This window comes from Mesoplodon densirostris, chromosome 10 (assembly GCF_025265405.1).
Source record: "Mesoplodon densirostris isolate mMesDen1 chromosome 10, mMesDen1 primary haplotype, whole genome shotgun sequence".
Classification (NCBI taxonomy): Eukaryota; Metazoa; Chordata; class Mammalia; order Artiodactyla; family Ziphiidae; genus Mesoplodon; species Mesoplodon densirostris.
The window spans coordinates 83,979,288-84,001,003 of NC_082670.1; the positions used below are offsets into that span (position 1 = coordinate 83,979,288).

The 21,716-nt window shown below is 41.8% G+C and overlaps 1 protein-coding gene across 3 annotated transcripts; it reads right to left on the reverse strand.

Moving 5' to 3' along the window:
* Nucleotides 1–352: 352 nt before the first annotated feature.
* Nucleotides 353–21,576, reverse strand: THOC7 (THO complex subunit 7). 3 transcript variants are annotated; one of them, XM_060110336.1, is made up of 9 exons: nt 21,446–21,568; nt 19,560–19,643; nt 7,467–7,584; nt 6,579–6,706; nt 6,195–6,281; nt 2,905–2,962; nt 2,076–2,142; nt 1,920–1,989; nt 353–1,220 (listed from the first exon to the last, which is right to left on the reverse strand). In XM_060110336.1, the coding sequence occupies exons 1-9, from the start codon at nt 21,462–21,464 to the stop codon at nt 1,153–1,155; spliced, it is 699 nt and encodes a 232-aa protein (XP_059966319.1). In that variant the 5' UTR covers nt 21,465–21,568; the 3' UTR covers nt 353–1,152. The 3 variants fall into 3 exon arrangements, 2 of the variants coding, with proteins under 2 accessions (XP_059966319.1, XP_059966321.1); XM_060110338.1 differs by lacking the exon at nt 19,560–19,643 and adding an exon at nt 12,408–12,492 and having other exon boundaries at nt 21,446–21,542; XR_009533570.1 differs by having other exon boundaries at nt 1,191–1,220; nt 1,920–1,985; nt 21,446–21,576.
* Between the last annotated feature and the right edge of the window lie 140 nt (nt 21,577–21,716).

The window sequence follows — 21,716 nt, forward strand, 5'->3', positions numbered from 1 at the left end:
TTTTTTTTTTTTTTTCTTTTTGCGGTATGTGGGCCTCTCACTGTTGTGGCCTCTCCCGTTGCGGAGCACAGGCTCCGGATGCGCAGGCCCAGCGGCCATGGCTCACGGGCCCAGCCGCTCCGCGGCATATGGGATCCTCCCAGACCGGGGCACGAACCCGTATCCCCTGCATCTGCAGGCGGACTCTTAACCACTGCGCCACCAGGGAGGCCCCTAATTTTTTAAAAAGATCATGAAATCCTTTTTGCAAGACTCTTGAAAATGACTCCTACAGAACAAAATGATAGAGAGAAAACATTTCAACAAAACATTTAAAAACCACATTGCTCAAGTATTAAGGACAGAGATCTAGAAAGTTTTGCATATTGATTTACTTTCTCTGATATCAGTGATTCTTAATATCATGGAACCTCTCCCACAATAAGCATACACCACAAACATTTTGTACATAATTTCATAAGTTCACAGCCCTCCTGAGAGCCTATTCATGGACTTCATTTTCAAAAGTGGTAACGATTTCCAGAAATTGACTAATTTTCTCAGGTACATCCTAGAAATGCCACCTTCTCACTATCTTCCACTTATTTTGTGAGCAAATCAATGTTACCAGTTAAAAACTACCTAGAATACCAATGAGCACTAACATATCTGGCTTGAAAACATTTCATTAATCATTTTTGGATGTTGCTTCCTATCTTTTTTTTTGTTTGTTTGTTTGTTTTTTTTTTTTCTTGCTGTTCGCGGGCCTCTCACTGTTGTGGCCTCTCCCGTTGCGGAGCACAAGCTCTGGACGCACAGGCTCAGCGGCCATGGCTCACGGGCCCAGCCGCTCCGCGGCATGTGGGATCTTCCCGGACCGGGGCACGAACCCGTGTCCCCTGCATCGGCAGGCGGACTCCCAACCACTGCGCCACCAGGGAAGCCCATGCTTCCTATCTTTTAAGTATAAAAAAGGCATTTCAATAAAAACAAATATATAATGAAGTCATCTCCCTTTGTGTGAAGAAATATGAATGAACTGTGCATTAAAATTTAAAAGCAACGTAGTTCACTGCCAAAACTTTAAATGTCTCAAGAGCACAACAAATTCTGAACACACTAAGATCATGTTGCTACTTCAATATTCTTGGGAATGGTGAGTGATTAGTTGGTCTATGGTTTAGGATCAGTTTCCATGCTTGTTTCTTGAGCTTCTTCTACCTCTGAGAGCTTTTCATCATCTGCAGTTGAGAAAGAAACATAAAACTTTAATCAAATTTGCTTAAATTATATGTTTAATGAATACATGAAAACACTTTTATCCTTTATTAGCGAATATATTTAAAGCAAAAATGGCAAAATGGCCGCCTGTGACTGTAATTGACCCACACAACTGGGTTTGGTTTTAAAAGTCCTGTTTTGGTTGTTGTTATTAGTTGAATCAAAATGCAAAATTTATGTGATAGACTTCACTTAAAAAAAAAATCTAGGTCTTAGGCTTCTTTGCAAACAATCAGAAGATCAGAAAACACAAAAATTGGCTTTAGTCAATACAAAGAGCAAGTCCCCTGGTCCCCAAAGCACCTAGTTCATTGAGAATGCAAATGTATTTATGCATTGATTATTTCACTTGTTGCCTGCCTGGGTCCTGAATTGTTACTTTATAGCAATGTACTACAGTAAACCAAGAACAGTTCCAAATCTATCATGCTTAAATTTCTCTTAATTTACAAACCACTAGACAGGTATTCAAATCATACCTATTCAGGCTTTTCCGCATATAATCAGAAAGGTGAACAACATGAGTACCTTCTAATGTCATCCAGCTATACTCCTGTTCTGAAACTGAAGGTGCACTCTCTTTAAAATGTATATTTTAGAAGACATGCCTCTGATCATTTAAAAATCTTCACATTCATTTTGCGACTCTTGTTACTTACTTTCCAGTGTTTGCTGAAGTTCATGGATGGTACTGAGAAGAACGTGAAACTGTTTCCTTCTCAATTCTAGCTGTGTTAATAAGAAAAAAAATTAATACACATTGATCCATAAACCTATACAGAACACAAAGGCTAACATATATCACATGCAAATACCTTATCTTCAACACTTTCTTTAATATGTGAAAGATGCTCTAATTCTTTTCCCAGAGCCTCTAGTTCCCTGAAAAAAATAAAATAGTGTTATATTTTGCTAATTGGGGGAACAGAATTCATAATTAATATCTAACTTTTTAGTTACTAAATAGTATTTATTTTAAAAATAAAAGATAAGGAGTTATAATACTCCATTATGATGAGACTCTTAAAACTAAGGGTGATTTCTTAACTTCTAAATATGCACTAATTTTCATTAAAATTAAATTTTAGGTAACTTTTAAAGTATAGAAAAACTTGATAATAGGATATCAAACCCCAAGAGTTGGTAACTTTTAACATTTTGTCATACTTATTTCAAGTCTGTTTTTTTTTTTTTTTTTTGGTAAATTGCAGATTAACTTGAAATACCCTTTGACCTTTACCCCTGGCCCTCTGAACCGGGCCTTTTTCTCCTCCTCTACTCCCCATTCAGGCAGTCACTATATCATTCTAATCCTTTTTTACACATATATTTGTACCTCTAAATAATATACAGTATAAGTATATAATATTTGGGGAGCCCTAACTTTTATAAATGGTTATTATTCTGTATGTATTTCCGAAACTTAGGAATAATTTAAAATTCATTGTATATGTCTTCTGTTTTCCTTTCACTAATTGTTTTTGAGATCTGTGTTTAAAAAGTGTTTATCTAGTTAATTCTTTTTATTGAAGATCGGGCTCCTCCTTTCGATGATGTACTCCCACAAAAATGGAATGCATAGACAAGTATGTAAACATTTACGTATAAAGATTAGTTCCTTTAAGAGTAAAACTCTGAACTTACTTTAATGTCTCATGCCTGTCTGGATGACGCTGGATCACTTTTGCCAATGCATCATATTCTGAAAGATATAAAAATGTTTACTAAAATAAGGTTTTTTGAAACTTATTATCAAACCAAAATGTCTAACATCACAGGTCTCTCCTATTCACTTTCTTAGTACATAAAGAAGTGGAAACACTGAAGGATGGACAGAGTATCGTCAGTTTCTCTTGATCGAATTATAATTTCAAGGATACATGACTTCAACAGTATTCCAAACAAGGATTTTACCTCCACTCTGTTTTTCCATTTACCTATGCCTGGGCAGAATACAAGAGGCTAGCATAAACGTAAGTGAACTTAAGTCATTATTGATCATCAAGTGAACTGATTCTGAAGAGGATCTTATTCCCTATTTGCCCAGCAAATAGAAGATCAGCAAGGTGTATATATCTATATATCTATATATCTATCTCCTACCATTAATTTCAGATCTTAGACAACAGAAAATTATACTTCTCACTCATTTCAAAGGTAAAGATCTCATAAACTTAGAAATGATTTATAGTTCAGGAACTTTGTTTCTGCTCCACTGAGAACTCCAAGATAAGTCATGTAACTCCTGTTAAGTTTTCCTATGAAATGATATGTGGCACATTTATTTAAAAGTCTCTTTAATCAATAAAAAATACTGTAAATTGACGTTAATTCTTAAGTAAGTTGGTATATCCTGCTCTAAATTGGCCACTGCAACCTGACCACATGCATTTTAGACTGAATTCACAAACCACCTTTTAAAAATAAGGAATTAGGGGTTTTCCACGGTGGCGCAGTGGTTGAGAGTCTGCCTGCCGATGCAGGGGACACGGGTTCGTACCCCGGTCCGGGAAGATCCCACATGCCGCGGAGCGGCTGGGCCCTTGAGCCATGGCCGCTGAGCCTGCGCATCCAGAGCCTGTGCTCCGGAACAGGAGAGGCCACAACAGTGAGGGGCCCGCATACCGCAGAAAAAAAATTAAAAAAAATAAAAATAAGGAATTAGGAATTAAATATCTTAATTAGCTCATTAAAAAGTAAAATTCAAGAGTCATGTACCACAGGGCTTCCCTGGTGGCTCAGTGGTTGAGAATCTGCCTGCCAATGCAGGGGACATGGGTTCGAGCCCTGGTCTGGGAAGATCCCACGTTCCGCGGAGCAACTGGGCCCGTGAGCCACAGCTGCTGAGCCTGCGTGTCTGGAAGCCTGTGCTCTGCACCAGGAGAGGCCGCGATAGTGAGAGGCCCGTGCACCGCGATGAAAAGTGGCCCCCGCTTGCCACAACTAGAGAAAGCCCTCGTACAGAAAGGAAGACCCAACATAGCCAAAAAATAAATTAATTAATTAAAAAAAAAAAAGGTTCATGTACCACAATGTTCATTGCAGCTCTATTTACAATAGCCAGGATATGGAAGCAACCTAAGTGTCCATCGACAGATGAATGGATAAAGAAGATGTGGCACATATATACAATGGAATATTACTCAGCCATAAAAAGAAATAAAACTGAGTTATTTGTAGTGAGGTGGATGGCCCTAGAGTCTGTCATACAGAGTGAAGTAAGTCAGAAAGAGAAAAACGAATACCGTATGCTAGCACATATATATGGAATCTAAAAAAAAAAAGGTTCTGAAAAACCTAGGGTCAGGACAGGAATAAAGAGGCAGACGTAGAGAATGGAGTCAAGGACACAGGGAGGGGGAAGGGTAAGCTGGGACGAAGTGAGAGACTGGCATGGACATATATACACTACCAAATGTAAAATAGGTAGCTAGTGGGAAGCAGCCACATAGCACAGGGAGATCAGCTCGGTCCTTTGTGACCACCTAGAGGGGTGGCATGGAGGGCGGGAGGCAGATGCAAGATGGTGGAGATATGGGGATATATGTATATGTATAGCTGATTCGCTTTGTTATAAAGCAGAAACTAACACACCATTGTAAAGCAATTATACTCCAATAAAGGTGTTAAAAAAAAACAAACTTAAAAAATGCGAAAAAAAAAGTAAAAGTCATTGTTTTGGCAATCAGTGTATTAATTCGCTATAAGTGTGATTTTTTTTTTTTTTTTTTTCTGTACGCGGGCCTCTCACTGTTGTGGCCTCTCCCGTTGCGGAGCACAGGCTCCGGACGCGCAGGCTCAGCGGCCATGGCTCACGGGCCCAGCTGCTCCGTGGCATGTGGGATCTTCCCGGACCGGGGCACGAACCCGTGTCCCCTGCATCAGCAGGCGGACTCTCAACCACTGCACCACCAGGGAAGCCCATAAGTGTGATTTTTAATAAAAAATTTTTTGGATTACAGTGTAAAAAAAAGAAAAAAACCCACAAAAAATCCCTAAGTCATAAAACCCCCACAACTCCAAAATAACCATTAACATTCTCTATATACTTGTAGTTTTGCATTTATATGTCACAATTGTGACTACACATTATATTTTTTTTATCTTTCTTTCAATTTACATTATAGGAGGAACAATGCCCTGCCATTAAAATTATTTTGAAATAGTTATTATGGACTAAAATAGACGCTAAATAAAAACAAGAGATCAGAACAAAACTAAGCTTTATCTTTCCTCTTATTAGAAATTTAGGCAGCTTGTAAATGTTTGCTTGCATTGTGCTTAATAAAAATTCACTGGGCTTATGGACTTCCCTGGTGGCACGGTGGTTAAGAATCCGCTTGCCAATGCAGGAGACACGGGTTCCAGCCCTGGTCCGGGAAGATCCCACATGCCGTGGTGCACCACAACCCCCGTGCGCCTAGAGCCCGTGCTCCGCAACAAGAGAAGCCACCACAAGGAGAAGCCCAGGCTCAACAGCTAAGACCCAACGCAGCCATAAATAAATTTATATATATAAAAAAATTCACTGGGCTTAAATTCTTTTCTGTTTTTTGAAAGTAGTTCCATTAAACAAACAAAAAAACCCCCAAAAAAACCCTAAATAAATTACCTTTGCTCATTAACCATAACACTATTTAGGCAAAGGGATCTGAGTACAGTAAAAACAACAACAACAACAAAAAAAAACAAATAAAAGAAACACTTGTTTAACCAATACAGTCCAACAACAACAAATGTTTTTTTCAGCATGACCTTCCTTCTCTGCTATTTTAAAGAATAATATAGTTTTAAAGAATTAAGTTTGACTCATAATTCTTTTTTATAATTCAGGTTGATTCTAGCTGAAGGTTTCCCCTCACAATGTTAAAAACTGCATGAAAATACTAGTCAGTAATAAAGTATTTGCACACTAAATCCCACAAAACCCTTACCTTGGCGATTTTTTCGTATTCGTTTTGCTTGCAGAATTTGCTTTTTGCACTCAGCAATTTTTTCATGTGCTCCAGCAATGCTACATTCTAATAAAAGGTTATTTTTTTTTTAAGATAGTTATAACAACATGTATAATCTCCCCGCATTTTCAATTTAAAAATATGTTTTTAAATTAAGTTTCATTGCTAATAAAATAGATGCTGGCATTTAAAAAATAGCTGTAACCCAAAGTATTACATTATCATTTTAGAATACATTCTTTCACTTAATGTTGTTATTGTTATTATTTTACCACTAACCAAAGAAAAATGTTAGCAGATATTATTTCCCTTAGACCATAAAAATTACAATTACAGATAGAAACAACAATTAAGTTTCCTTACCTATTTCTTTGTAAATTTTTTCATAATTTTCCATTTCTCTGAGATTCATATCATATACCAGCAAAGTTTTGCCCATTGAAAATTCACATTGGGACAGTGTGCTCAGCATACGTTGGTACTGGCTGTATCTAACAAAAAAAAGAGAGAAAAAGAAAAAAGATTTTTGTGGATTTCCAGTTGAAGTATTATAATGCAGGCACAGATTTGCCAAGTAAATTATACTAGGTTCTGAGAGAATAATTTTCTTTATTTAAAAAAAATTTAGAATATCTGTCCCTTATGTTTTCTTTTTCCAAATGTGGTTTACTTGAATTTATAAACTGTATCAGTTACAAATGCAAAGATGGGACTGTAGATCTTAGCAATATAAGCTTAATTCAAACAACTATTTGTTGAATTTTGTTTAAAATCCTTTTTAAAATGTTTTGATTAAGATGGTTTTTATCTTCACAATTCTGTTCTCATAATTTTTTCACTCTATACAATTATTTATCTATGTGAAAAGCTAGTTCAAATGCTGAAAAAAATTTTAAGTTAAAAAAATTATCAAAAATATAAAACCTTGCAGCAACTTTTATTAGTATGTTAAAAAGAGAAAATTTCATTTAGATATTTTGTCTTACTAAACACTTATCTGCTTTTAAAAGTGACCAAAGTAATGAGTCTGAATTTCACCTTCATTTCTTACCACTATGCCTTCTGCACATTTTAATGAACATAAAGCAGGCCTCTGAAGAGAAGACCAGAAAAGTCTACTCTGGATTAACCGAGTTGACTCCATTGGACATTTAAGGTGAGTGAAAATTTGAAATATTAACAGGACTGTATGTATGGTCTAAAAAATTCACACCAGGACAGTAGTATAGAAACAGCAGCAAAATGAAATACCCCTCTTCCTGGGATCCAGAGTTGCACCATTTAATGAAACTTTTCACTAGCAGATTAATTCTCCGATCATCTCCAGCGCCATCTCCATCAATTAGGAGACGCTTCCGTATGACTTCGTCTGGAGGAAAGAACAATGTGAATTAAAATGACTGTCTGGCTCTTGTTAACTTTCGGGGGAAATAACCAATACCATTACTCATTCATTAATCCAAAAGAAAATTTATATATATATATATATATATATATATATATATATGGAAAGTTATTAAGTGTTTGTGTCAGGCACTGTTTTAGGGGCTAGGGTTATAGCAGAAAAAAGCCTTGCCCTCACAGAACTGGCATTCTACTGCCGGATTGTTGAGTAGAGATAATTTTCAGGTACTACCAGGGAAATAAGCCAATAATTCTCGGAGAACTTTTTTTTGAAAAACCTGTTCATACAGAAGGAAGTCTAAAGCATTCATGTCTCTGACTAGGTGTGAGGTACTGGTAAAAGGAAAAGAAAGAAAAGAAGATTTAAAAGATGTAGTGGCAGAATAGGAAAAGAGAATGAGATGGGTCAGAGAAAAAGGAATAGGTTTACCACGGGCCTCTCACTGTTGTGGCCTCTCCCGTTGCGGAGCACAGGCTCCGGACGCGCAGGCTCAGCGGCCATGGCTCACGGGCCCAGCCGCTCCGCGGCATGTGGGATCTTCCCGGACCGGGTCAGGAACCCGTGTCCCCTGCATCGGCAGGCGGACTCTCAACCACTGCGCCACCAGGGAAGCCCTGTTTTTTTTTTTTTTTTAAGTGTAATTTTTAAAATAAATTTATTTTATTTATTCATTTTTGGCTGCGTTGGGTCTTCGTTGCTGCACAAGGGCTTTCTCTAGCTGTGGCGAGCGGGGGCTACTCTTGGTTGCGGCGCGCGGGCTTCTCATTGCAGTGGCTTCTCTTGTTGCGGAGCACAGGCTCTAGGCGTGTGGGCTTCAGTACTTATGGCACACGGGCTATAGCGCGCAGGTTCAGTAGTTGTGGCGCACGGGCTTAGTTGCTCCGTGGCATGTGGGATGTGGGATCTTCCCGGACCAGGGCTCTGAACCTATGTCCCCTGCATTGGCAGGCAGATTCTTAACCACTGCACCACCAGGGAAGTCCCCCCAAAAGTGTAATTTAGTTATTATATCTGTAATGTTTCTTTCCCCATGAGGACTTTTTTTAAAAATAAGTCTGTCTCACTTTTGTTCCAAGGAAAAGAAAAAAGAGAAAAAGGAATAGAAAAGCAGTGCAGATGATAATGATGAGTAACAGGTGGGACCCCAAAGGGTCTGCCTGGCAGCCCTGACCTAGTGTTCTTCCTGGACAAGATAATGCTGGATCATAACAAGAGAAACGCAAATTGAAACCACAATAAGGTATCACTTTCATCTATCGTATTGGCAAAGATCAAAGACCTGATAATCAGTGATGGCAAAGGTGTTGAGAAATCGCACTTAATCAGTGATGGCAAAGGTGTTGAGAAATCGCACTTACGCACACTGATGGAATGCAAACTGGTACACTCTTTGCAGGGCAGCTGACCAATAAGACAATATTCAAAACGCACATACCTTTCTGACCCCATTATTCCAGTTCTAGGAATTCATCCTATAGATACATGTGCACCCACGCACAAAGATAAATGTAAAGGGACGTTCTTAACAGTGCTGCTTGTGGTAGAAAGATTGCAAACCTAAACATTCACCAGTAAGAGACTGGATAAATTAGGAAACATTCATTAAATGTAATAATATGCAGCCAAAAGAATAGTGTGGATGTATATATGGATATCAAAAAAATCTCCTTAGATATGTTAAATAAAATGAAAACAAAACAGGTGCAGAGAAACACACAGTTTGCTGCCATTTGTGTAGAAAAGGGGGAGGCCATGTGTGTATATGTGCGCCCATCACATATATGTGTTTGTGTATTCAGAGAATATCTTTGGAAGAATCCACAAGAAACTGGTAACAGTGGCTGCTTCTGGTGAGAGGGATTACAGATACAGGATGAGAAGGGATTTAATTTTTATATGACTTTGTAGAATTTGTTTTTTACCATGTGCGTGCATCTAAAAAAAATAATTTTTAAAGTGTGAATAATTCCTGGAGAGCCTGCAGGATGAATACAGCAAAATCTTTAAACAATAGTTTCTGTGTGTAGGCAGAAGTATTTCTGAGCGCAGGTGCAACAGAGATAAACTTTGGAAGGCAGATGGCTCCAGTTTTAAAATCTATTCTGTGACATCAGATAAACATTTTTAGAATTAGGTATTGTTCTCAGAGTCATGGCTTTGACAGATGGCTCAAGCTACAGATTCATCAAGTGTTTCAATTTTACACTTTAAAATATAAACTAATGCTTTCCTTATTTAACCACCAACAATGTTATTTGAGGAGACTAAGGACAAAACACAGTCCTTGAAGAGATTAAAATGCAGAAAATGAAATTGATTTTCTAAAATCAGGAATGTTTTAACTTTGTTAAAAGTAAACATTCAGTGGGTGAGCAATCCAGTGGTCAATTGAGGCTGTTTAGTTTCTTTTTGATCTTATCTCTAATCTTCCAAGCCCCCAAGGAACCCCATTTTCCTCTCAGATACCCAGGCAGCCTACTTTATTGAGGACCAGGGATTTCAAATGTAAGTGAATTCAGGGAATAGGGAGTAAGGAAACTGAGGAGTAAGTACATAAAGGGGGAAGCTAGTACCAGAGCTGGCTTTTCAAGAGATTTTTAAAGTTTGGTGACTAACTAAAAATGTTTCAAATACATTTTGTGATCTTTTCAGCTGCATACTTAAGATCTGCGCACTTTTTATATATGTATGTAATATCCTAATTACAGAAATTTTTTTTTTTTTTTTTTTTTTTTTTTTTCTTTTTGCGGTATGTGGGCCTCTCACTGTTGTGGCCTCCCCCGTTGCGGAGCACAGGCTCCGGATGCGCAGGCCCAGCGGCCATGGCTCACGGGCCCAGCCGCTCCGCGGCATATGGGATCCTCCCAGACCAGGGCACGAACCCGTATCCCCTGCATCGGCAGGCGGACTCTTAACCACTGCGCCACCAGGGAGGCCCCAGAAATTTTTGAAAAATGTTTAAAGCCTTGTACAGGCCAAATAAACTTGGGAAAAAGGTTAGTCAGGGCCCATTCTATGTCTTCTTCATTCTGTTTGCTCTCCAGCCTCTCACACTGTGTCTTTATATTTCTGATACTCAATAAAGATTTTTAAATTGGATTTGTGGTGCCTGCCTGGGACCATCTGCCCTCCAAAGAGTTTGTCTCAATAAAACACTAACAAGGACTAGCAGCAACCATCTTATTTTCAGGTCCATAGCAGAGATTTCCCTAATTGTACAAAAGACATGAATATTTGATCAATGAGCAGATGTGTCCATAGGTACCGGACTAAGTTCTGAGGACATGAAGTAAAGACCTGAGCTCCTTCACTCTAGTTGGAGAAGTAACACCCATATGAGTACACACACACACAGAAGAGGCTGTGATTGTTAAATGAGTGACACAGACACACAGCAGGAGATTAAGAGGAGAGCTTCCCTTAGCTTGGGGGGAACAGGGAAAGAGGATTTTGAGCTGCTCTTTTGATACTTGAAAATCATCAGTCAAAAAAGCCAAAAGGCATTTTAATAGTATCTATCGAAAATTCAAATAATATGTACTCTTTGACCCCAAAATCCTAGATATACTTGCCTATATGCAATATGACATGTTCATCAACAGGGGGTTAGATAAATTTCGACATAAGAATATGATGGAATACTAAGAAGCGATAAAAAACAAAGAATGAGGAAACATCTGTGTACTGGGAGAGAGAGACCACTTAATACAACTTGTTAAAAGAGTAAGGTGAAGAATCATATTTACGGCATGTTTCTTTTCATATAGAAATGGGGGGAAATAAGAATATATATTCATGTGTTTATATTCACATAGATATCCTGGAATGCTATACAAGAAGCTAATAAAAGGGGTTATCAAGGAATTGGGGCAGTATCAGGTGGGGAGCTGGAGGACAGGCTGGAAGATGGGGAAATATTTTTTATATTATTTGTTTTTTGAACCATATAGGTACTCAAAATCTGTTAGCTGTTGTTTGAAAAAGCAAGCTATAATTGTGGTGATGGTATCATAGGTGTTTGTATATGCCCAAATGCATCAAATTGTACACAGTATGTGTAGTTCTTTGTATATCAATTATACCTCAATAGAAGTGTTAGAAACGAAGAAAGCAAGCTAAAGTTGTTTCCCTACTCCCCATCCCCACCCCCAGCAGGCAGGGACAAAGCTGTGAGCTAAGGCAGAGGTGTGGAATGCAAGGCTGGATCTGGCTGTGAGTACTCTAGGACAACAGGGCGGCTGGATGTGTGTGAAGACAGATATCATCGAGACCCAAGTTCATAAAGGCAGTTAGAGGTCAGATTATGGGAGTCCACACTAGTAAATGCCATCCTGGTAGACTTGGACCTCTCTGGAAGGCAACAAGTTGGAGTTGCTGAAGATTCATGGCTGGACTTTCTAGGAGGATCAAGTTGAGGGCAGAGTGTACAAAATGGAACGCAGCTGTGAAGCATCTAGGAGGCTACCAAAGCATACGCAGTACGAGCTAAAATGCCATGAATTAAAGCAGAGATTAGAATCGCAGGTCCCGGTAGGCAAATTACGAAAGGCAGGGGCCAGGGCCAACACTGGCCGGCACGAGGAGGAGTGCAGTCTGATGAGTTCTGGTGAAACGGGGGATTCGCTGTCCAGGCATTCACGGGTCTTTCTCCTACTTCAGTCCTATCCCTCTTGTCTACAGAGCATTTCTTCACAGCCAGACCCTGGGCCAGAAGTCAAAACCTGGGTCCAACGTTCTGGTTAGTCCACAGTGTTTACTTTGTGTTTGTGACCAACTTTTAACTTCACCTGTAAAACTGGGAATAAAACTATCCACTTCATAGGACTGCTGTGAAACTTTATGGAAATAAAAGTGTACAGAGAAGCATGATGCCTGTTCATTGTAGGAAAGAAAAAAGGAAAAAAAAGTTATTCTTATCTTCATGTTAAATTTAATTCACAACTTAATGTTAAAAAGTGAGTACATGTTGGAGATATATCTATAGATACATCTATATACCCATGTAGATATATATTATGCATACAAAGTTTTGTCCAGTTATGATTTCTCACAAATTTGCTTGTCTCAAACTTTGTACTGTAAGGTCATGATATTTCTAGCTTAAACTGCATAGGCAGTTGCTGCCTAGGAAATTCTCTGGGGATGAGGATGACTGAAATAACATACATAGAGTACAGAGCACAGCTCCAACAGCAACAAAATAAAACCAAAGGGTAAGTTGCCAGTTTGAAAACATCCTCTGTTCTTTTTAAATTTAAAGATGGCCAGCTGCTGATGGTTCCCAGCGTGTGTGATACCAGCATTGTTATTTTTAATGGTACCTCCTCAATTAGCTCTAGATTGAACACACCTAAACATGTTCTGTTTACTATATACATTGACTCCATAAATTATCATGCTGAAACTCTCTGTAAGCAATCTGGATGCTAATATTAATCCTGGCGGGCCTTGGTCCACCTGTAAAAATGGTGAAGATGGCTTAGAAACAATTTCAGTGATGTTATCAACATCATTCCTCAGTTGTCCCAATTACTTTCTTAACTGACCACGAGGATCAAAACCGTCTGGGAAAAGCCTTGAAACCAAAATACCTAACATCTGCTCTGAGAGTGGTGGTTTTCCACCTAATTTTAGGCTCGTAGGAAGATTTCCTACTGGATTCAGTTATATGTGTGCCATAATTATATCTACAAAATGTCTGCCATTCAAAAGTCACTTTCAAATCAGTTATGACACATGCATGGCGATAAGCAAATATTTACTCAAAAAACTGGGATGTATTTTAGACCCTTGCCTGTCTTATACGCCACTTTCTACCTAGAAGAAATACATCAAGAAGTCCTTTTAAAGGGTTAGATTTTAATGCCCAATTTTCCATAAACAGGCTGGAAGAAATGACTGCTTTACAGTCACTAAACCAACTCTCCATGTCCAAGCCTCTGGTTGGATGACACAGCCATCTAAGGAATTTTCTCATTTTAGTGTGGAAAGGACAATCTCTCCTAAACCCAGACTAACACTGCTTTCAAAACCCCTAATTGTTATTCCCTCAAAGTGGCTATTAAAACCTTGATTACAAAACAAGTTTTCATACCTTCTTGGAGCAAATACTGAAAAAAGGAAAGAGAAGAACAATTTGGAAGATAATGGTGAGCCAAGTTCCAAAACACTTAAGGGACATGTCAAGGCTTGACAACCAGTGATAAGAACCTGTTATGTAACTTCCTCCTAGGGCTAAGCTACCATCAAGCGTGCCCGCCGATCTGCTAGACCGCACAGCTCCCGATCTCACCTGCTTTCAAGAAATAGCAATTCTGTGATCTAACAGTGAGGATCAGCATTTCCTTTCTGAAGGCAGTTTAGCAAGAAATTCTGCAGGCACACAAACACCCCACTGGCTTTTTCTTGGTGTTCCTAAACATTCTGGATCCAAACTGAAAACCACAGGAAGGGATAACTGGAGATAAGATTACACAGGAAAAAACAGCTACTAGGAAACCAATGAGGCGATATGTATTTTAATTAAGAATACATATACCCTTGACCTGTCTTCTAGAAATGATTCCCACAAGTGTACGAAGACAACTATGCATATATCTCCAGTCATACTATTTGTAAGAGTAAAAAACAGAAAAAAAAAAAATGTTGGGCTTCCCTGGTGGCGCAGTGGTTGGGAGTCCGCCTGCCGATGCAGGGGACACGGGTTCGTGCCCCGATCCGGGAAGATCCCACATGCCGCGGAGCGGCTGGGCCCGTGAGCCGTGGCCGCTGAGCCTGTGCGTCCGGAGCCTGTGCTCCGCAACGGGAGAGGCCACAAAAGTGAGAGGCCCGCGTACCGCAAAAAAAAAAAAAAAAAAAAAAAAGTTTACAAGGAGATTAATTTAAAAACAACAACAACAGAATATCACAAAAGAATAAGGTAGAAAAAGCTCCAAAAGAACTCAAAAATGTGTCATTAATTATGGAAGTATAGTTCAAAAGAGCATGTAAACATTTGTGTAAACTTTATACGTGCATACCAGCACACCAACTAACATACACATAACGCTTATAATATGCTAAGTTATCCTCACAAGAGCCCTATAAAGTGGATGTTACCCCTATTTACCAATGAAGGAGCTGAAAGTTATTTGTCCAAATTAAATGCCACAAGAAGGAGGAGAGCTGGGACTTGAACTCAGGAGTTTGACGCCCGCGAAGGTGTTTTTTGCCTTTTATGGCATTTAAAAACCATTCTGGAAGGGCACACAAAAAACCCCTTACACTGACTACCTCTGGGGAGTGGGATTAGCAGTGGAAGGTGAAGAGGGGAAGGTTTTCACTTGTCGCTTGGTACATTTCTTCTTGAATTTCCTAACGTGTATTATTTGTCTTCCTCACAGTATCAACCGTCGTTATCTGGATAGAGAGCTTATTGGTCATTTTGAGGTATTTTTCTTCACTTTTTCTGTATTAAAAATTCTCATCAGTGTTCTTCAATAAATCTATGATGTGTTAACAAGAAAAAAGAAAACTGGCTTGACCTATTAACTGGAGGAGAGACGAAGGCCATGTAAAAACAACGTGTGTGTAGATTCTTCTTAAGAGTCATCACTAGATCACCATCGCTTATGGGTTATTAAGCTGAATTACATATATCCCATTGTGTTGGATTCCTCCTGGTAAAATAACACCTAGCCCCTCCTTTCAAGAAGCTTAAAGTCATTAAACCAACTTTTAAGGCCAACAATATTAAGACACGAAGAAGTCAGGTGGAAAGAATAAACAGATGGTTTGATTCTTCCATGTAAATATGGATCTCTCGGGAGACACTTAGGCCCAGTCTAAATAAATTGCTGATACCAAAGTAAATTACATAAACCAAAATTAAATTAAACATTAAAAAAAGAAAAGCAAAAAAATGAATGTTGAGGGCCTTTGTTTTTCTCTAGATTTATTTAAATGTTTAGAGTATGGCCCTAATAAAGTCAAGGTTGAAACTCCAATCTTGCTTTGAGATACCTTTTATCTTGGCTAAAGAAGTATTATTTTATATTTGAACTGCTTCAGAAACCCCTGTGCTGGGACCATAGATGAGGGCAAAAAGTGGGCAAATCCATTGGCACTAGTGAAAAAAAAAGCCAAGCAAACTCCTTGGCCACAAATATCTAACTTTGGATCAGCAATTGAGATTGGAATAGCGGCAGCAGCAGACACTTAGCGTTTGTACACTCTTTTATTTGATGGCCATACCTCTTGCTTGTTTCCTTTCACTCTGAAAAGTGTCCTCGTTTGGACAATCAATCAAATGGTCACTCAACTTCGAAGTGCTTTACATATATTAATCACGCTTTATCCTTGAAAACACCCTATAAAGTATGTATTATTATCTTCCTTTTACAGATGAGTAGTCACCTCTGCAGTCAGAGGAATATATACACAATTACATTATTAGAAAAGTCATAGTGCCATTCCATTACTGTCATATTGTTCATGGCTATGTTAAAAACCACTCTTTCAAGTTTTAACGAGCATATTATCCATGCATGACACTTTCTAATTTAATAAACAACAACAACAAAAAAAACACTGTCAAAACCAACATGCTCTATGAAATGGAGTGTACAATCACATCCCGCTCCCCAACCCCCTTCTCATCTCCCATCTGTGGCTCTGGCATATCAAGATATATACCTAATGTTCTCTGTACTGAAAAAAAGTGCTTCTGAAATGCTTTCTATCAGAGTACTAACACTGTTTAACACCCTTTAAATTAACACATACAAAATACAAACTGTGAACATAGTTTAAATTAACAGTAACAACATCTAAACTGTTTTCCAGTTAGCCAGAATGCTGGGGTGGCAACAGAGCAGAGAGAATGGCTTTGCCAATAACTAGCTATATGACAGTAAGCCACTAACTTCCCAGGACTTCCACTTGTCCATCTAAAGGCAACGGTATTGGTGATAATATTTATAGTTCAGTATAGGTAACAATATAGCGTCTCTCTCCTTCCCTTTGAAGAGGGCAGTTCCTCCAATTAACCAATGTGTCCTTGTACAGGAAATAAAGTTTCTCCTCCAAGGGCTCCCAGTCCAATTGGATATGCAAACCCAGATGTAAGGACTACATGAAGGCACAGCACCTTGCGAGGCACTCAAACTTGGAAGAGGACATCAGCCCTCCTCTAGTCTCCAGAGACAGGTATTGGAACTTCTTCAAGACCTTTTCAGGAGGAAGATAGAAATATGGAGGCCACCCACTCCTCAGTCCCCTCGACTGTCATGTCATCATCCTAATCCAAGCCCACCTTGGAGTACTTCTCGTTGGCCTCCCTGGTTCCATTCTTGCCTTCCTAGAATCCATTCTCTATACAGCAACCCAGAATGACCCAAAAGATGTATCGTATCACTAACTCTTCTGCTTGAAACCCTCCGATCACTTCCGGGTGCCCGCAGAAGAGAACCTGATCTCCTTTCCATAGCCTGCAAGGCTCTCTGACCTCCTTTTGTATCCCACCCGTCCTGGTCCACCTGGATCCAGCCCCAGTGGCCTTCCCTATCTTCCTTAAAGGGCGCAGAGCTTGTCTGCACCTCAGGCCTTTGCACTAGTTGTTGCCTCTATCTGGAATACTTTCCTTGGCTGTTCATGTGGCAGCGGACCCCTTCAGGTCTTATCGTAAACATCACTTATCAGAGGTCACACCTGAGCACCTGATTTTAACCTAACTCTCCACAGCCCTCCCCCATTACTCTCTCTTATTCCATCTAGTTCATTCTCAGAACCAAATTATGCTCTTTCTCAGAAATTATCTTACTTACTTGATTGCACGCTGTTGCTTCCCTCCCCCAAGTGAGAGTCGGGCCTTCCTCTATACAGTCTACTGTTATAACCAGCACTGTGCTTGGGAGGCATGTAATAGATATTTACATTATGTATCACTCACTCCTGCTTGATTCTTACCAAAAGCTCAGCTGAGGAAAATCAAGTTTACCAAGATTACCTAAAGAAGTTGTGGCTTGTCCTTTCCTCTATGGTCTAGATAATTCTTAAAACAAAAAAAGCCAAAAAACCTTGCTCTGAAGTAAGGCAGACCAGCAGAGTTCTTCACCTAAACCACATGGTCTATCTGCTTTGGAATGCCTTTCTAAGTTGTGATTTAGCCTTCTTTGACCTAGTAAGGCATGTGCTAAAAAACAGTTTTATGATCCTCAGTGCTAAAAACAGGTTAAGGATATGACACTGGCTTTTCTTTATGAGGACCCTAAAGAGAAGCTTATTTTTCAGTGTTTAAATTAAAAAAAAAATTTAAAAAAATTTAAAAAAACAAAACAAAAAAACCCCACTGCTTGTCCTGGGTATCTATCTATCTAGTGTTGCCTTCCTGCTCTCATGAACACTAGATCACAGGATGGCCTAGGTCCTGCCTCTTGGTATGGACAGCTAGGGAAACAAGTCACTTGCACCTTTAATTAACACACAGATTTGACCCCGATTACAAGGATCACCCCACTTCTAACTTCTTGTTTTTACTAGTCGTGATCTTTTTGCCTTGTTTCCTCATCCATTTATTTTAACGTTTTCTCATTATAATGAGCTGCTTTAAATATTTTCTGGAATATGCCATATAAGTAAATTAAGTATTAAGGGCTAGAGCAGAAATATACATAAGATAATATGGTTAATAGGTGAAAGATCAACTGGTTAAGAGCAGAGAATATTTGATGTGAGTCCTGAAGAATAAATGGGCAGTCACCAGGCAGAAAAGGCAGGGAATGGCAACCTGCACAGATAAAAGAGAGGGAGAAGGCACAGTCCTCATCAAAGGAAAGTGGAGGAGAGGCAAGTAAACCAACTCTTACATTTAATAGTATTTACTGAACATTACTATGTATCAGATGCAGTGCAAAGCATTTCACAACTTTTACTGCATCTAATTCTCAAAACCAGCCTATGAGGTAGACTGTATTATTATCCCCATTTACAAGGAATGAAAGTGAGGCTCAAAGAGGTTAATTAACCTGCACAAGGTCAGACTGCTTTTATTTTTTGCGGTACGCGGGCCTCTCACTGCTGTGGCCTCTCCCGTTGCAGAGCACAGGCTCCGGACGCGCAGGCTCAGCGGCCATGGCTCACGGGCCCAGCCGCTCTGCGGCATGTGGGATCTTCCCGGACCGGGGCACGAACCCGTGTCCCCTGCATCGGCAGGCGGACTCTCAACCACTGCGCCACCAGGGAAGCCCGGTCAGACTGCTTTTAAGTGGCAGAGTGCGGATTCTGATGGCCTCTTTGGATGTAGGGAGCATTTGACTGCAATCAGTGCGTTTACTAGAACTCATCTTCCCTCTCCATTTCCCTTCTGACAAAACCTCTCTCCCCTGCCGTTGCCTACTTCAATGAATAGAGAAGTTTCCAATCAGAAACCAGGGGTAGTCCTCGGCCCTTCCCCTCATATCCATTCGATCTCCTGACATTTGACCTCATAAATTTCTCTCCCGCCTGTCTACTTCTCTGCAGTCCCTCTTGGTCCCAGCCTCCATCATCTCTCACTAGGACCATGGCAGCTGTAGCTCAGAGACAGGATGCACAAGGGGGAAGAGGAAGAACTCTGAGCCAGACTGCTTGATGTGGAGCTCAGGCTCTGTAACTTGCTACCTGTGCAACCTGGGGCAAGTTACTTCACCTCGTTGTGTCCCAGTGTCATCTGTAAAGTGGGGATAATAATTAGAACATGCTTGACATACTAACATACTATATAGATGGTAGAAAGGAGAGAGGCCACTTACTTAACTCCTCACTTTCCCTTCCCCTCGTCACTTTTCACATAGTAGAGTGTGGTGGTTGTTTTTGATGCAAATCTGATAACATCCCACCAATGCTAAGAAAATTTTTAATGGTTTCCCATTGCCCTCAAAAATTTCTGGCTCATAACTTTCTAACTTCTAGCCAATACTTACCATCTTTGAGTTCTTCCAATGCTTTGTGGCCTTTGCACAAGTAGTTCTCCACCTGGCATACCAAGCCAACTACATCTAGTTTTCCTTCAAAAAACGGGATTAAGAGGAACTTTTTCAGGGAGGCTTTTTTTTTTTTTCTTTTTTTTTCTTTTTGCGGTATGTGGGCCTCTCACTGTTGTGGCCTCTCCCGTTGCGGAGCACAGGCTCCGGACGCGCAGGCCCAGCGGCCATGGCTCACGGGCCCAGCCGCTCCGCGGCATATGGGATCCTCCCAGACCGGGGCACGAACCCGTATCCCCTGCATCGGCAGGCGGACTCTTAACCACTGCGCCACCAGGGAGGCCCTCAGGGAGGCTTTCTGATCTCTGAGAATGGATAAGCAATCTTTGTTACATGCTTCTACAGTTCCGAACCTTGAACTTCCTCTGTAGTAACGTTTGCCACAGTGAAAACTAATTATCTCATGTGTTTTTCCCACCAGACTGTGACCTCAGAGGAGGAAAAGGTCTTGCCTGTTGGTTCTGGGCTGTTAAGCCCAAGGCCTAGCCCAGGTGGGATAAATATCTACTGAATAAATGAAACTGGAATGCAGCGAAGTTTTAACTGGACCTTGAAGAGACTTCACTTCATTACTCCTCATCATGATCACAAATTTGGGCCTATTACTCTTCCCCCCAGTGGCCTGGTCCTTCAAGGCAGAAACTCTGTCTACCTCCCACTCTTCAGAAATGGCCTCTCTATAGGCATCTAAGGTTAGTGGCCACTCTTTCTTCAAATAGACCCTGCACCCCTAGGTCGCCCCTTCCCAAATGTCAAAGGACTTCCTTACTCCTTAACTGGATACCTTCTTAGATTCTCCCTCCAGTTGCCCATCATGCTTGTCCACCTTCCCCAAGGTGTCACTCTATTTCTGCTCTCAATCTGTAGACCAGCCCCTGGGCCCCTCCTTACATGGAGGGACCTCCTAATCTGTCCTCACAACTTTCCAGAAACCCAGTCCCTGCCCCTCCCCCAACTCCATTCCAGCAGACAAACCACCCTCCCCAAGACATACACACAAACGAATCTTCTAGTGTCCTGATCTACCGTAGGTGGCCCCATCCCTATACTGGCTCCTCTTAATACCCCAGGCACAGTCCCTGGCTGTCCTCCGGCCACCCCGTCCACATCTACTCTTTTTAGATACTGTCCCCAGCTCCCTCTCGCTACCCCCAAGCCAGGGCTAGTTCTCAGGCCTCAGTGCGATCCACCCCATGGTCTGGGGGACCTTCCCAGTCTGTCCAGAGGACTCCTCCAGGTATCACTCTCTGTGCGCTGCCACCCCTGGTACTATTGTCCCGGGACTCCCTTCTTTCCGACTTGGCCCGAAACCCTCGGCCCATCCCCGGAGTTCCCACTCCCTTTCAGCTCTCCAAAGGTCCTCCGGACCCCCGGCTGCAAGGCCTCCACCCCTTCCTCCCCTTCGCCGCCCCTCGGGCCCCATCACCCCCACCCAGTGCTCCCTCACCACATCCTCCGACAGCCTGGACCCCTTCCGGGTACCATCCGCCCGCGCATAGCTGCCGGCCTCCCCGGGCCCCCACGTGTGCTCCCGGCCCCTCGACGATCCTCCCAGCGCACCCTCCCCAAGCCCCGCACGGCCTCGGGAGAGCGGGCCGCGGAGTTCGCGGGGCTCCGAGGGGGACTGGGAGGGCTCCGGGGAGAGGCCCAAGGGCTCGGGGGAAGCGGCCGGGAAAGCCCGGGTCTCCGAGGGGCCCGATCGGGGAGGCCAAGGGGCTCCCGGAAGCGGCGGGGGAGGCCGGGGGTCTCGGGGCAGGCGGCGGCGGGGGCCGGGGAGGCCGCGCGGCCCCGGGGAGCGGGCCGGAGCGGCAGGGAGCGGGCCTCACCGTCAGTCACGGCTCCCATGGCGTGCGCGGCGGCGGCGGCGGCGGCGCAAGCTGAGGCGGCGGTTGGCGGCGGCGGAGGTCAAACTCCCACAATGCAGCCGGGTAAACAGCCATGGAGGAGGAGGCGGCGGCGCCCGCGGCCGCCCGCTCCGCCGCCTGAGCCGCGCCGCGCCGCGCCGCCGCCGCCGCCGCCGCGGGACCTGCGCTCCGCGCGCTCCCCGAACTCCCCGGGGGCGGCCGCGGCCGGCGCGTGTGGGGCGAAGCCAGGCGG